Below are 17,267 nucleotides of genomic sequence, written 5' to 3'. Positions count from 1 at the left end.
TAAGAAGCCCTATCAACAGTAATTCAGCCTCTCCTACCTAAGTTCCCAAACAGTACAATCTCACTGTAGCGCAAATTCTAATTGATCTTAATAATTAAAAACCCAGAATCAGATATCAGGGTGAAAGCTGAAAGATCAGAGAAGCAGAGCAGCCAGCCACTAGAAAGACTTCTTACCTCTGCCCAATCCTCAGACCGAAAAGGCTGAGTTCCTGTTTCCACCTCGCCTTATCACTTCCTCTCTCTGCCCAGCCATATCACTTCCTGTTTCCTCCTCCAAAGTGCTGGAATTAAAGATGTATGCCACCACTGCCTGGCCTCTATGGTTAACTAGTGGCTGGCTCTGCCCTCTGATCTCCAGGCAAGCTTCATTTATTAGAGCACAAACAAAGTATCACCACATCTCACCAATATCTTAACTTTAAACTTTGATGATCCAAGCACAGTTTCATCTTTTATTAATTTCAAAACAACTGTCCAGTAGTGTGGCATTCCTTCCTTTAGCTTTGAGACTTGCTGAAAAATTGGGTTTTAATTATTTATGCCTATAGTTCAAGTTAATTTAATTATCCACCTTCTCATTGTAGCATCAGCGATCCCATGAAGACCCTGCAGCTCTGAAATTTAGCTTCTATGAAGTGATCTCTGCTGGGCCCCATGCACCCTGGGAACTTCGAACCCTGCAGAAGAGGTGCTTGGTCCCTGGGTGGTATGCCAGCCACATTGAGAGATGGCTTGTTTATTTCCCGCCCTTTCAGGTATGAAGCAACCAGGATTTACAGCTTGTAGCAACCTCATTAAGTGGATGGCTTTGCCTAGGACTCAGCTAAAACATTGCTAGGTTTCATCCTTTAGTTGCAGATAATGATTCTGGCAGAGAAAAATAGGCAGAAGTCAGAAAAATGGTTAAATTTCTAAGGGTATCTCAGGATAATTCTCCCTGATCATTTGTTGGCGTCAGCATGCTGTCTCTGACTGTACAGAAATTGAGAAGCTTCAGCTCACTAAGCCCTTTTCTGACATGAATAAAGCCTGATGAAAGGGGATGTCTTCACCAAACAGACAGGTGTCATTTTGTTTAATGAAGTGCCTTGATTTCTCTTCTGAAACACTTTGCTGAAGTCGTCCATGAGTCCTGTTCCTCTCATTCCTTGCTTTTTTTTTTTTTCTCTTTTGCTTGGCATCATCTTTCATAAACACCCACTTGTCCCTCCTCCGGATTGCATAAGCAGCCAATGACATCAGAAGTGAGGTCTGTGGGTCTAACGCCATGTGTCCAAAGTGATGGCTATAACAACTTACAGCTTATTAAACATATTACAGCTAAATAAAACAAAAAACTCTGCTCATCTTCATTAGGTATGTGTGAAAGCTGAGTAACTTCATGTTAGGTGTAGCCGACTGTCCATATCATGGTAAAGTTCTATTGAATATCAGTGTAGACTAACTAAAAACACTGGAAATGGGCCTTTGACAAAGTTGTGTGACCGGGACTATGACTTCCATCATGGCCTACTGTCACTTTGTCTTGCTGGGTTATCTTCCACTACTCACCAGAGAAATAAATTCTTTCCCATGATTTCTTTTGTGTTTGGCTTTGTTGTTATTGTTCACCTTTGTTTTCTTGAGGCAGGGTCTCACTCCATAGCACAGACTGACTTCATGTCCACAAAAGCCTCCCAAGTGCTGGTATTATAGGTGTAGTCCCTGTTAGATTCTTCTTTATATATTATTTTTATTATGTGCATATGTCTGTGTGGATGTACGTCACATGTGTGTGGATTCCCACAGAGGCCAAAAGATGGCATCAGAGCACATGGAACTGGAGTTACAGGAGGTTGTGAACCACCTTATGTGGGTTCTGGGAACTGACCCCTGTGTGCTACAGCAGGATTATGCATTCTTAACCACTAAACCATAGCTTCATCCCCTTCCACTTCATTTCTTTTGTTGTTGTTTTTCAAAACAGGGTTTCTCTGTGTAGCTCTGGCTGTTCTGGAGCTCACTCTGTAGAACAGGCTGGCCTCAAACACAGAGATCCACCTGCCTCTCTGCCTCCCCATTCATTTCTTGAGCAGCGTTCTGCCTATGTTCAGGTCTCTGGGAATCTTGCCTGCTTCCTCATGGATTATCAAAGGATGTCTCAAATGCTGCTCCTGAATGGAACTGGGAGGTGATAGGTCTCTGCCTCATTACACCTAAGCTTATTATAACCTTTCTGTTTGGGAGGTGAGGCCAGAGCAAGGAGGTGATGGTGACTGCTGCTTTAGGCACAGAATCTCACACTTCCTGGCCTTAAGCTCACGATCTTCCTGACTTGGTCTCTCAAGTCTGGGATTTCAGGCATGAGCCAACTTTCTGACTTAATTGAGAGCTTTCTTCTACCCTTCAGTTATCTGTGCCAGTATGAGTGATGCCACCCTTGTGTTGTGGTCTCACAGTCACATTCCTAAGCCCACTTTCTCCCCATTACTGTTTATTACTGTTTTCATATCATTTCCCTGACTTCTCAGATAATATCAGAACACTTAATTAGAGTGACTTATTTATAAGTCATTCATGAAAATGACTTGATTGCACCTCCCAACAGTGTATGCATATCCCCAAGGACGGTGCCTGAATAAGTATAGGGATTTTGTCATTATACAGCTGCCACGTGTTTTTTCAACATCTATGTCTTTTTTTTTCCTTATTATTACTTTGGTGATTTAGTTGCTAATTATCGATGGGCAGCAGCTAAGAACTGACCCTGCGACAGTGATGGATGAAGTCCAGAAGTTTCTAGGAGTCTCGCCTCATTATAATTACTCTGAAGCTTTAACGTAAGTTTATATTCTAATTGGTTTATTGAAGTTTCAGGAAGGAACTGATTGTAAATAAATTACAGTTGGATGATATGATTGGCTGGCTAGTGGCTCTTTGAACGTTGATTATCTTCCAGGTTAATACTCTCCAATTGAGAAACAACATTTAGACAGTGTAATAAAGACATGTCCTAAGTCTTCTTGATTCTAAGCTAGGCAGATTTCCCCTAGAAGGAACATGGAGGAAAAAAAATAGTTGTGGCTCATTAAACTAACAAGGAACCTTAGAAGAGGCTACTTGAAATAAGTAGATGTCCTGCCTAGTTTTATGTCAACTTGACATAAGCTAGCGTCATCTGAAAGGAGGGAACCTCAATTGAGAAAATGCCTCCATAAGATCCAGCTGTAAGGCATTTTCTTAATTATTGATTATGAGGGCAGGTCCAGCCCATGGTGGGTCATGCCATCCCTGGGCTGGTGGTCCTGGGCTCTATAAGAAAACAGGCTAAACAAGCCATGATGAGTAAGCCAGTAAGCAGTACCCCTCCATGGCCCCTGCATCAACTTCCTGCTCTATTTGAGTTCCTATCCTGACTTACTTTGATGATGAACTATGATGTAGAAGATTGAGCCAAATAAACCCTTTCCTTGCTTTGGTCATGGTGTTTCATCATAGCAATAATAATCCTAACTAAGACAGTGGGTAAGAGCAAAGCCCACTTAACAGGTGGTATCAGGACATCTTGGGGACATGAAGACATGACTGACAAGGTTTATGAACTGACCTTTGTGTGACTTTAGCAAGAAACGCCCAGTGGTTGACTGGATGGGGTAGCACTGTTATGAGCCTAATCATGCTTCTTTCTCTTGCTCGTCTTTACCCACTGTGACTCTTACCCTGTCGTCTTCCGTCAGGGTTATATGCTCATTTGGGTTTGGTTTGTTGGGGATTTTTTTGGTTTGGGGGTGGGGGTTGCTAGCTTTTGCTGTTTTTCTCAAGTAGCTGACTGGAAACTAGGACTAAAGAGAGGAAAGAACACCATATAATGTTAAGGAAGTGTTTGCTCTTATACTGTGTCCGTGCCTTGAAGTTTGTACCCAGTGTCTTTCTTACATCACCCTGGTCCTCCCTCTGCAATCAGTCATGAGGGCTGTGCTTGCTCCCATCTCAACTGAGCAACTCAGCAGAGGTACTGAGGTGGATTGATGACAAACCATATTCTCACTATATATTTCTTTAATTCTATGATTAGGGCTTGAGTCTTAAAGAAACTTAAAAAGACTATACTGTGAAATATTTCTACTGTTCTTTTCTTAAAATATAACATTTTATTAATTTGAGAATCCCATGCAATATGTTTTAATCATATTCACCTCCCCACTCCTCCTCCTAACTCCTTCCATATCCATCCCACGACAGCATCCCCCTTCATACTTTTTTCTTTCCCTCCATATTTAATATCATCATCATCATCATCATCATCATCATCATCATCATCATTTCTTTGGCCATTTCACCCCCTCCTCCAACTCTTCCCAAATAAAACTCAGTTCTATAAACCATTTGGTTTTGCTTCTGCTGTTACATTCTATTCCATAACAATTTAGAAAGTGAGGAAAAGGTTTCTTTTTCCTTTCAGCCTCCCTTGCAGTAAAGAGTTGGTAGAAAAACATCAAACACTGCTTACATCAGGTACCAACCTTATGTAAAGAATTCTGGCTTAGAGGCCAAAGGATACTGTAACTTGAGAGTTTTGAGCTTTCTTCCCAGGAGTCTCTTACTTTGCAGTTACCATTCACATGCTGGGCTAGTTTTTTATACTCCTAGTCCATCCAGTTTTGTGGAGTTTTAGTTCAATGATTGATAGACTCTAGCTTTAAGTATTTAACATTCAACTTAACCTTAAAGAAAGCAGAGTGCTTTTAGTTTGCAGTTAGAGATTCAAGTCCACTTTCTGCTCTCTGCCTTAAGTGTCTCTCTGAAAAGGAAGCTTTTATTTTCCAAAAGATTTTCTATTTCAAGTTGGCTTATCTTTGTATGTTTTTATAGGGTATCTGGGAAAGCATTGTGTTTCAGAGAATAGGAGTAAAGTAGTCTATACAGACATAATTTCTTGTTCCTGTAACATGGTCCTTGACCTGCATGCTGTGTGTTTGTCCTCTCTGCATCCTGCTCAGCAGAAAGCTTTTTTATTCATCTCCGTTGCTGGAAAAGGCAATGTGAACTCGAGAGAATGAATATCAATGGAACATACCATATACAAAGAACTGCAGGTCACTGTGCACTGGGAATGTAGCTAGCTAAAATTACCCATTATGTGATTCTCTTGCCTGGCTGGGGAAAGTAGCAGGGTAAGATAGGTGTAATCTGTGAAAGCAGTTTCTGGTCCAGCAGGGCTGCCCAAGCTGTCGTCTTGCTGACATAGATAATGGACTTCCAGGCTGTTTCTTTCCACATTTTCATGTCAGTCATTGACTGGCCTGACACACCATGTAAAAACCAAATGTGCACTTGTTGTAAGGTATTTAGACAATACATTTCATTGTCCTTGCTTTGAAATGCTCTCTCCTCACCCCATGCCCTTCTATGTTATTTATCTGGATCCTGTCCTAACAATCCCTTCCGCCTATCAGAGTAGTGACTCAACAGCTGTATGACCCAACAGCTGTTTCCCAGTGCTTTGAAAACATGGCCTACCATGAAGACATGCATCGCAGCACATTGACACAACTCCCAAGAGACTACTCAGTGTATACTTTAGCATTGCTTGTTATTTTCCTACTAATAATAGTGAAGATTATCTATTTTTGTACTAAAAAAGAACAAAAAGAAATATTTTTGTTAACCATAAGCAATTGTAGCACTCCAACACTTAGCATTTCTAGATGCCCTCTTGTGGATATGCAGACGATTGAAATTATTATCATCACTGCATTTTTCTTAAAGTCTTCTATAGATGTAATAAGCTATAAACCACATCAATTCAGTGTTTACATGCTGTGCAATGGGGAATAGGAGGCAGTCTGTACAACTTGGCATGCAGGAACATTCCCAAAAGGCTCTATGCTGATATCTTCAGGAGAGCTAACTCTAGTATCAAAGGTACTTTCCAAAAGGAATGGCAAAAAAAAAAAAAAACCCTCGACAATCGAGATTATTTCTTTCCACAACTGCTGAGGAAAGTGTTTAAGAATTCTAAATTTCACACAGAACCACTAGATAATATATGATATTTTAAATGTCGTGATGGGCCTCTAATTTATTTTTTTAAATTTGATTCTCTTGGTGAGTTTGTGATTTGAAATAAACAGTATAAACCTAAAACAATGTAAATAGGAATTATCTAATCTGATAATTATATCAGATTATATATATTATATATATATATTGTATATTATATATTGTATAGCTCTTGTATGTACAGACCATTGTACAGCCCTTGTTGAACGTAAGCTTAACCCTAACCTTTGAAAGCATTGCTGTAGTGATGCTACTACATAAACCGTGTTACAGAGTGTAGGAAACTAACTAGGCATTTGATAGAAAAGAAGGATAACAATGCCAAACACAGATCATGCTAATTCACATAAACCAAAATAAAAAATATCAGCTTTTAATTTTGCTATATATCTGTGGTAGGTTGGATGTAATTGACCCCCATAATTTCGTAGAAGTGGCACTATTAGGAGGTGTGCCTTTGTTGGAGTGGATATGGCCTTGTTGGAAGAAGTGTATCACTCTTGGGGTAAACTTTAAGGTTTCTTATGCTCAGAATACTGCCCAGTGTCTCAGTCCAATTCCTCTTGCCTGCAAGATGTACGACTCTCAGCTACTATAGCACTACATCTGTCTGCATGCTGCCATGCTCCCCGACATGATGATAATGAACTGAACCTCTGAACTGTAAGTGAGCCATCCCAATTAAATGTTTTCTTTATAAGAATTGCCATGGTCATAATGTCTCTTCATAGCAATTAAAACTCAAACTAAGACAATATCCATTCAGAATTATCACTGGTCAACAGATGTCTTCACTTTCAAAATGCTAACCTTGCAGATCATTTCTCAGTCAGGGGCATACTTTTTCAGATTAATGAAACCAGATTGTGTTTTATGAATATTTAATACTAATGCACTTTGAAAATGTCAATAGTGAGCAATGAAAATGGAAGGCAAGAGACTGACGTAGTCTGTTTATCTTTTGTTTTGCTGTGTTTTCTGGTTGAGGCTTGGCTGACTCACAAGGGAATTTTGAACCCTCTTGATAATTTGGAAAAACTTCTAGTATCTCTTTAACTATAGCCAAGTTAATATTGGCCAGGAAGTCCCCCCCCCCAAACCACTACTGATAAGCCTACATAAAATTTGCCACGTTAAAACTGCCAAAAATTCGTAGTGATAAGAACTACAATTTGTTGGCTTTCTGGCTGTCTATAAGAGAGCACCTAGAAAATGCTAAGGATTGGCAAGGAAACAGGAAGCCCACTCCAATTGGTTATAATATATTCATAAATATTTATATGAGATGCAAACACACAGTTATTTACTGGGTATCGAACACCATTGTTAGTTTCTTTCTCTTCATATTGAAAATAGACTTTTTTTCTTATAATATATTCTGATTAGGTTTCCCCTCCCATAATTCCTCCAGATCCTGCCCACCTCCCCACCAACCCAAATCCATACCCTTTCTTGTTCTTTCTTATTAGAAAACAAGCAAGCATACAAAAATAAATAAACAAATATTATGATGATAGTACAAAATAAAAACAAACCTGAACGGACAAAATAAGCAAATGAACAGATTTTTAAAAGAAGCCAAAGGAAAAAAAAGCACAAGAAACATATAGATAGACACAGAGACACACATCCATATACGGAGAAATCCCATAAAGACACGAAATCAGAAGTCATAATATATAAGCAAAACACCTGCATGTTAAAACATTTTAAAATGCCAGACAAAGCATTATGAAACAAAAAAAATCCTCCAAAAGTACCACCGAGTTCCTTCTTGTGTTAATCACTACAGCTGGATCTGGGGCCTGCGCTTAAGTGTGGTTTGTATACCCAGTGAGACTCCATTGGAGAAAACTAATTTTTCCTTTGTAAGCAGTTGCCATTTAGAGATAAGCTTCGGGTTGTGGATGGGGTTTTGTGTCCACATCCCCTCTCAAGCACTAAGGCACCATCTGACTTGGGTTTGCTGCCATAGTCTCTGTGAGTTCATGTGCATCAATCCTGTTGTGTCTAGAAGGCTTTGTTTCCCTGATGTCTTTCCCCTTCATTGGCTCTTACAGTCTCTCTGCCTCTTCTACATCAGAATTCCCTGAATCCTCAGGGAAGAGATTTAATGGAGACCTCCCTTTTAGGGATTAATGTTCCAAGGATCTCTCACTCTCTGCATTTTGTCCACTTGTGGGTCTCTGTTTTCATCTACTGCAGAAAGATGCTTCTCTGATGACAACTGACCAAGACCTTGATATATAAGTATAGCAGAATATTATCAGGACTTATTTATTTATTGCTACATTCCTTTAGCAGAACAGTAGTATTTGGTTTTCACCTAGGTACATGGTTTATCTGCTCTCAGATTCTTGGCCACCCAAGCAGTGCTGGGCATGGGTTCCATCTGAAGTGAACCTTAAATCCAATCCGATAGTGATTGGTCACTCCCACAAAGTTTGTGCCACTACTGGACCAGTGTGTCTTGCAGGAAAGTCACCATTGTAAATCAAAGGGTTTATAGCCGGGCTGGTGTTTATCTTTCTCCTCTGGTAGCATGCACAGTAACTTCAGGACCATGAACATTAGTCAGAAGGGGTGAAGGCTCTAAGCAGGCACCAGCTCAACTTCTCTGAGCTCGATGAGTTGTGCAGGTGTTATCTTCAGTAATAGAGCCTTATCATCAGTTTGTAGAGAACAACCAATAGCTTTGGCAACTGTCTGGGTTGTTTGGAGTCTTCCATAAAGCCCCTTTGGCCAACAACTCAATTAGATGTAACCCATTCCTGGCACTGGAGGTTTCATTTGGTGTCAAGAGAGGTCTAGGGGCTTTGTCTCGCCTATTATTTGGTGATTCTATTTAAATTTCTTTCAAATATGTATATATTTTAAGAAGTAGGTTTCTATACAACCCCTTAACTAACACTCTCCATATTTTCTCCCTAACCACTCTCTTCCTTCCCACTCTGTTTGATCTCCATTCCAGCCCCTTTCATCCATATTTATTCTATTTCTCTTTCCTTGGAGAGCCTTCCCTCCTATTTAGTCCTTTACTCTATACCTAACCTCTGTGGTTATTTGGATTACAGCCTGCTTAACAAAGGCTTAACATCTACATATAAATGAATACATATTATATTTGTCTTATGGGGTCTGGGTTACCTCACTCAGGATGATTTTTTTCTAGCACCACCCATTTACTTGTAAATTTAATAGTTTTTAATGACTAAGCAATATTCCATTGTGTAAATGTATAATTTCTTTATCCATTCACCCATTGATGCACAACTAGGCTGTTTCCAATTTCTGACTATTATGAATAGAGCATCAATGAACATGGTTGAGCAGATGTCTCTGTAGTAGGATGTGGGAGTCCTTTGGGTAAATGCCCAATAGTAGTATAGCTGGACCTTGAAGTGGATTGATTCCCATCTTCCTGAGGAACCACCATACTGAATTCCATAGTGATTGTACAAGTTTGCACTCACACTAGCAATGGATGAGTGGTTCTCTTACTCCACATCCTCACCAAAATGAGCTGTGATTTGTTTTATTGATCTTGGCCATTCTGACTGGTGTGGTGAAATCTGAAAATAGTTTTGATTTGAATTTCCCTGATGACTAAGGATGTTGACCATTTATTTAAGTGTTTCTCAGCGATTTGTGTTTCATTTTTTGAGAATGCTCTCAAAAAATGTTTAGATCTGTGTCCCATTGTGGGGGTCCAGCTCCTACCTTTTGAAGGGTGCTTAGGTGGGGGAGAGAGGAATGAGGAAATATCAGATAGAGAGACCTAGCAGACAAGAAGAAAGACAGAAACACAGAATAGCTTTGTGGGGGCTGGATCAATACAACAGCTTCACCCTTTATTGAAAAGGGCTTTTTATAACATGCCAAGAGGAAGAGCAAAAGACCTTCCCCCTTGCAAGATCAAAGTACACCATACAGTCAAGTGTAGATGCTTCCAAATACCTGGTAAACATTCCCTTGATCAAATTATCTCGTTATGCAGCCCTGCTGGATAAAACAAGCTCAGATTCTCTGACCCTGAGTAACTTCTCACTAGGAAGCCTCTGTGGGCTCCCACACTCCATTATTTCCACTTTTTAGACATTAAAAACTAAAGCACAGAAAAAGTAAGCCAAACGTCACCCAACAAGTGAGTTGGGAAGGCAGGATTGAAAATCAGTTATTGGAATGTACACTTCCCATCTTTAAGCTCTTCGCATTAGCACAAGATGTTTGAATCAGAGAAGACCAATACTATGCCTCTCTCCTAATGTACATCTCCTGACCTTAAAACTGAAGTCTGGGCCAGCAAGATGATTCACTGGATACAGACTCTTTCCCCAAAGCCTGACGACCTGCGTTTGGCCCCCAGATCCCTCAGGGTAGACAGAAAGAGCTGACTGCCACAGGCTGTCTTCTGACCACCACATATGTGCTGTGGCATGTATCATGTATGTGCACACAACACAAAGATGTGTGTGTAAGCTACACATAATGTAGAAACTATGTTTTTTTTTAAATCTGGAAACTTAAAATGAGATTTTTGTATTTTTTTAGTTCTTTGAGACTTTCGTGTCATGTATTTGATCATATTCACCTCTCTTCTTCCCACTTCTCCCGTGTCTGCCTTCATCTCCCTACCCACTAAACATTGAGCGCTCTCTCTCTCTCTCTCTCTCTCTTTCCTTCTTTCCTTCTTTCTTTCCTTCTCTCTTCCTTTCTTTCCTTCTCTCTTTCTTTCTTTCCTTCTCTCTTTCTTTCTCTCTTTCTTTTCTTTCTTTTTTATTTCCATAATGTCCAGTTTGCATTGCTCTACTACTCCTGGGAATGTTGCCTGCTCTGGAATGTGGTCAAGAGATTTTTTACATATCACTTTCCACATGAACATGTAACCACAAAGATACAAATTAAAATCACATTGAGATACCGCTCAATGCCAAAGGATGGCTGTACTTCAAAGGACAAACCAAATGGACATGGACCCAAAAGATAATACCAAATGTTGGCAATAATTAGGGAAATTTTTAAATTTTGTACACTGGTATAAGATGTAGCTGCTTCGGCAAGTAGTTATGTGGTTTTTTGAAAATTAACACAGTGTCACCAACAGCCCAACTTTGCTTGGCGGAATCTATCTCAAGATAAATAAAAACCTAAGTCAATTAAAAATTTGTAAGTAAACATTTATAAAAGCATTATTCATTACATATAAAAGCAAGAAATGATCTAAATGCCTATCACCTGGTAAATGAATTGATTTGGCATATCCATGCTGGGGGAAAAAAGGGAAATATCAATAAATGGTGAAGTTAGACTTAGGTGCCTAACATAGACCCATAATTTAAGCACTTGGAAGCTGAGGCAGGAGGGTTGGTGTGAGTTTAAGACCAGCCTGGCCTGTATTGTGTGTATCAGACTGTACTGAACTACATAGCAAGACCTTGTCTCAAGAGAAAACAGAATAGGATCAAATCAAGAATTGTCTAATCAGGGTTAAGTTTGAGTTCCAGTTTTTGTGAAGCAATAAAAATGTTCTGAAACTATGATAATTTCATAGTCATTGGATTGTACACCTAACATTCAAGTATTATTATATTTAAACATATCTTGAAAAGGTTAATATATATGTATATCCTGTATTTATAACATAAATTATGATGTTTTGATTTTGAAAGCCCATCTGCTCTAGTTTCACATGGAAATGCAATTGCAGTTTGAAGATATTTCAGACACACTTTCTAAGTGTCCTCTGAATATTCTGTCATTCATCGATCCAAGGTGAATTGTGTTTTCACTGATATAGAATGTTAAAGACTGTCATTCTCCTTGGAGAATCTTCTTCTCCTGACCCAAGTCTACTTTATTATGTCCTCATGTCCCCAGGTGATTTTCTTCACAAGCTTACAAGCATTTTTATCCTCTCTAACTTTACTCTTTAATTCAAGTTTATTGAAAACTATTATATACATGACTCTGGGGACACAGCATGGGGTACTTTTGACTCCACTGTGGGGCAGCCACAAGGTCAGACACTAAGCAGTATATTATACTTCTTCCAAAGGCTCATTTCCTGAAAGCCTTGGAAGGAGAGACCCAGCTGTAAAACGGCTACAAGAGCCTACGTTAAAAAGGCTAATGTTCCCTCAGACACAGTGGTCCTGGGGTTATTCTTACAGGGAAGACCATTACTGCTTTTCTTAAATAGATGTGGAGACAGCTTTCTCCATCTTCTGTCAAACCGTTTCACTTAGGCTCTGAAATAATGTTATGTCCTCAGCCCTACAAGAACCTTCCTCAACAGCAACCCCTTTGTTTTCCTTTGTGACTGTTCATGGTGAGCAATCAAACCTGATGATTCCTCAGGCCACCTGGAAAACAGACACAATGGCTTGCCTTCATCCTCTACACTCAGGCCACTAACTTAAACATTTACATGCTGCCTTAGGTGGTGGTTACAAACAACCCCCTCCCATAACACACACACACACACACACACACACACACACACACACACACACATTTTTCCCTCAGTAAAGCCCTGCATGATGCCTTCAGTGACATACCTGACCAAGTTTCTTTCAACAAAGTAGTTGAAAGAAAACCTATTTTCCTTTTTTTTTTCAAATTGTGATTGTGTGTGTATACAATGTATGTGTGTAAGAGCACACATGCCATGGGGGGTGGAAGTGTCGTGTCAGAATGCGACTTTGAGAAGTCTGTTCTCTCCTCTACCTTTACACGGGTTCTGGGCTTTGAACTTGGGTCCCCAGGCTTGTGCAGTCATGCCTTTACAGGCTCAGCCATCTCACTACCCTTATTTTACTTTTGCTAATTAATTTTAACATCAGTATCCCTGGGGAAAAATTTTTCTCTTACAAGGGTTGCTGCTGCTCCTATTTGGTTGTTCATCTTGATCTGTTGTGTTTGCAAGAAGGTAAGCGAATCCAGCTTAGTAATCTATTCACAGCTCAGGTTGCCCTTGAACTTGTGACCTTCTTGTGATGACCTCCTGAGTGCTACAATTGCAAATGTAATACACCAACTGGGCAGTGGTGGCACACACCTTTAATCCCAGCACTCAGGACACAGAGGCAGGTGAATCTCTGGGTTCAAGATCAGCCTGGTTTACAGGATGAGTTCCAGGACAGCCAGGGTTACACAGAAAAACACCTGTCTCAAAAAGAAAAAAAAAAAAAAAAGCAAATGTAATACACCTGGAAAAGTTCTTCACATAGCATCTGTGTGTCCTAGTCATATATCTGTAATAAGATATATTAGCAATATAATATCAGTTGTTCTGGATTCTGAATCTTGAGCACTTGAAGGCTTGCAATGAGACTAATTCAAATGTGGAAACTTCTGGTACTAAAATGTTAGTGAGAATTACTGCAGCAGAGCAGACTTCTTTCTAGAAGTGTTCTGGAAGCTTCTTCAGGAAACTTCTGCACAGAGGTAGTTAAATAAGACTGCCTTGTTGGTGCTTTCTTTGACCTCTGAATGTAAAATTAACTTTTGAGCTGCCTGATTCAAACAAGAATATATACAACATAATGACGTACCATGTGTTCTGGCCTCATATGGTCACTTTAGTAGTAGCAAGAAATGGGCTTGTGTAAGTGGACTGCAATTGTGTAATGGTGATTCATAGCTGAAAAAGGGCAGATGCAGAAATACAAGTTCATATTATTTTCATAGGGCAATAGTTATAAACTACAAAATTGGCCACACATAGACTTCACATATACATACATCAAGTAATACTATTATTTAAGATCCCTGCAAATTAGCCAGGCCAACAATATGGTGATATTTTATTTGTGCCAAAATGTGATTTTATTTGTATGTTAATAAAGAAATTTACCTGGAGGTCAGAGCTAATAGCAAGCCATTTAGCAGAAGTCTGGCAGTGGTAGCACATGCCCTTAATCCGATCACATGGCAGGCAGAGTCTGTGTGTTCAAAGAAATAGCCAGCTTGGAGACACATGCCTTTAATCTCAATACCAACCATAGAGACCTGGAGGTCTGTATAGACAGGTAGTGACGAGGAGGTCATGTGGTTGGGTTTACAACCAATGAGAAGGCAAAACAGAAAGTCAATTAAAAGACAGACACACAGGAAGTAGGTCTATTTCTGAGGGGAAGGTCGACAGTGACAGCAAGGGGTAAGAAGGTGGTCTTGGTCTTAGCTCTTGGCTGCTGCTCTGACCTCTTGGGCTTTTAACTCTGGAAAAAAAAGATATTTTATTAATATGTGATTTTTCATAAATAAAACTCCCCAATTATAATATTTATGGGTTCAGTAAATTTTAACAAATACAAGTAAATTGTATCCACAACAATAAGATTACAGAGCACCTCTCCCTCCAAAGTGCCCCTTCTTCCAGGGCACCCCTCCCTCTAGGATTGTGTTTTATGCTTTTTATGCTCTTGGGCAATCAAGCTGTTTCCCTTTGGCTCAGCCCCTGAAAACCAGACCAGCTACCTCCTTTAATTTAGCATTACATTTTTAAGTGTGCTCCGTGCTCTTGCACCAAAGAACCATCTGTATACCTTTATCATAGACTGTTCCTTTCATCAGTCAATGGATAGGGTGCTGATTCTGTTGTTTTTTTTTTATTTTTATTTTTGTTTTTGTTTTGCTGCTATGAACAAAGCTACTACGAACATTTAAGCAAAATTTTTGCATGATCACATGTTTTATTCAGTAAATGCCTCCAAGAAAATCATATATTAATAAATTGTCAAATTTAAAAGAAGCAGCAATGTGGCTGTGGTGCTCTTTACTTCACATCTTTACCATTGTTTCATTTGGGACTTTAAATTCCATTGTTTAAATTCATGAGTGTTATTTCATTTTTAATGTTAATTTGTGTTTTCCTGATGATCAATGAAGTTGAGTAAATTTAACACTCATTCTCTGGTTGGATCATTTTCAAAATTTTACTCAGTTCTTGAAAGTTATATATACTTTTTAGAACCATGTACATGAACCCGACATCTATATCACTCCTGCCCTCCCTCTTCCTCAAACTCCTCCTGCCTCCCAAATTCATAAACTCTTAATTATTATTGTTAACCATACATACATATCTATATATCCATATAGATACAGATAAAACATACCAAGTCCACCTAGTTTTTTATATGTACATGCGTTCATTGGGATTCTACAACCTATGTGGGACTTTGTCCCAAGAGGAAACTGAATCTTCTTCTCTTAGTAGTCATTGACCAGCTGTAGTGCTTCATCTGGGCATAGACCATCCATGTCAGTTTGTCAACTGGTATTGGCATCATCAGGTCTTCAGGGAACCATATTGTTGAGAGTTCATTGTCCTTGTCATGTCTAAGGGACACTGTCAAGCAACAGGCATCCAGGTCTTCTTACTGCCTTTCTGCCCTTCTTCCATTATGTTCCCTGAGCTTTAGGTATATGGGTTGTGTTGCAGATGTAGCCACTGGCCTTGAGCACCCTGTGGACATTTATTTGACCAGTTGTGGATTTCTATAATAGTTTCCATCTAATCCAAAAAGAAGTTTCTGTGATGAAGGATGAACACTCCATGAATCTGTGGATATGGGGCTCTTTAGAATATGGTTAGAAATTACATTAATTTAGGTAAATGATATTAATGAGTGCTTCTCTAGGGTCTACGACCTCACTAATCAAGGGCAGTTGGCTATGTTTACAGTACCAGACATGAATTCCTTCTCACTTAGCAGGCCTTATGTCCAATTAGACAGCTGTTGGTTACCCCCAGGATAAAAGTGCCACTATTACACTGTTGTGAATCTATCACTGGGCTCATCATTGCTGTGATTCATGGGCTTTGCAGTTGGGTAGGACTACCGTCTGTTTCTCTCCCTTGGAAGTTTGAACAACACCTGCTACGACTGTGAAAGCCAGTCCTCAGGGGGAAGGCTTCCAGTTCAGTTCCAACTTAATTCCTTCAAGTGTGCAGTTTCTTCAGTAATAGGGTCTGACCTTACTAAGAGCAACGGCAATAACACATACTGTTTTGAGAAACTCTTATATTCCCCCAACGAACAACTCGAGATGTTTCCCATGTGAGGCACTGGGGTTTTGTTAGATGCTGAATGGCTTTTAGGAGAGCACCATCACCCATGTGACATAACTCTATTAAAAATGTGTATACATATATATACACATATATGTATATACACATGTATGTTAATGTGTACTTTAAGTAAGCATATAAAGTAATATATTTCCCTATGGTTTTTCTCACACATATGAATATTATTTATCCCTTCCTCCCTCACTATATTGCCTTCCCTCCCCATCCATAATTAAAGTCCCCTCCATTTTTCCATTAGCCCTTCATCTTTCATACACTAAATATAAACTTCTTTTCAGATACACATTTTACAAATATTTTCTCTAGTATCTAATTTTCTATTTCTTTTCTGAAGTATCTTCAGAAGAACAAAGTTTTAATATATTCAAAATTATCATTTTATAACTTACCTTAAGAAATATTTGCCCAACCTAAGGGTATGGAGATGTTTCATGTAGGGTGGGGATATAGGTCAGTTGGTAGAGTGCTTGCTTAGCATGCAGAAAGCGTGGGTGTGATCCTCAGCACTGCATGAACCAGGGGCTTGGTAGTACATACCTGTTATCCAAGCACTAAGGACTCTAGAGGTAGAAACAGGAAGATTAGGAATTCAAAGTCCTCCTTGGGTACCTAGTAAGTTGAGACCAGTTTGTGATAAACAAGACCCTTTCTAAAAATAAAAAAAATAAAAAAATTCTATATCTTTTTCTTCCAGAATTTTTGTAGTTTTAACTTAAAAGCTTAGGTCAGTAACCTATTTCATATTAAAGTATCCATCAGTGTGATGAAACTGTCAATGTTCTTTATTTTCCATGTTGATATTAATTTTTTCTAGTACAGTTGGTTTTAGTCCCCTGACTAAATTAACTTCTTAGATATGAAGGTCTCTTTGTGCATCCTTTACTTTGCTCCATTGGTCCACCACTGTGAGTATGGTGGAGATCTCTTTGTGCATCCTTTACTTTGCTCCACTGGTCCATTACTGTGAGTGTGATGGATGAAGGTCTCTGTGCATCCTTTACTTTGCTCCATTGGTCCACCACTGTGAGTATGGTGAGGTCTCTTTTTGCATCCTTTATTTTGCTCCATTGGTCTATCACTGTGACTGTGAGCAGCACTGATTGCTCAGCATTCAAGAAACATTGAAA

At 39.3% G+C, this 17,267-nt stretch overlaps 1 protein-coding gene across 1 annotated transcript in view; it reads left to right on the top strand.

Moving 5' to 3' along the window:
- Window positions 1–17,267, top strand: part of Ndst3 (N-deacetylase and N-sulfotransferase 3) — a 139,168-nt gene that overhangs the window by 117,451 nt on the left and 4,450 nt on the right. Inside the window, exons 10-11 of the mRNA XM_059266202.1 lie at window positions 587–757; window positions 2,712–2,821. Of these exons, the coding sequence (XP_059122185.1) occupies window positions 587–757; window positions 2,712–2,821 (281 nt within the window). The remainder of the gene's footprint in view (window positions 1–586; window positions 758–2,711; window positions 2,822–17,267) is intronic.

This window comes from Peromyscus eremicus, chromosome 6 (assembly GCF_949786415.1).
Source record: "Peromyscus eremicus chromosome 6, PerEre_H2_v1, whole genome shotgun sequence".
Taxonomy (NCBI): domain Eukaryota; kingdom Metazoa; phylum Chordata; class Mammalia; order Rodentia; family Cricetidae; genus Peromyscus; species Peromyscus eremicus.
The sequence above is the reverse complement of the archived record's forward strand: the minus strand, read 5'-3'. Positions and strand labels throughout refer to the sequence as shown.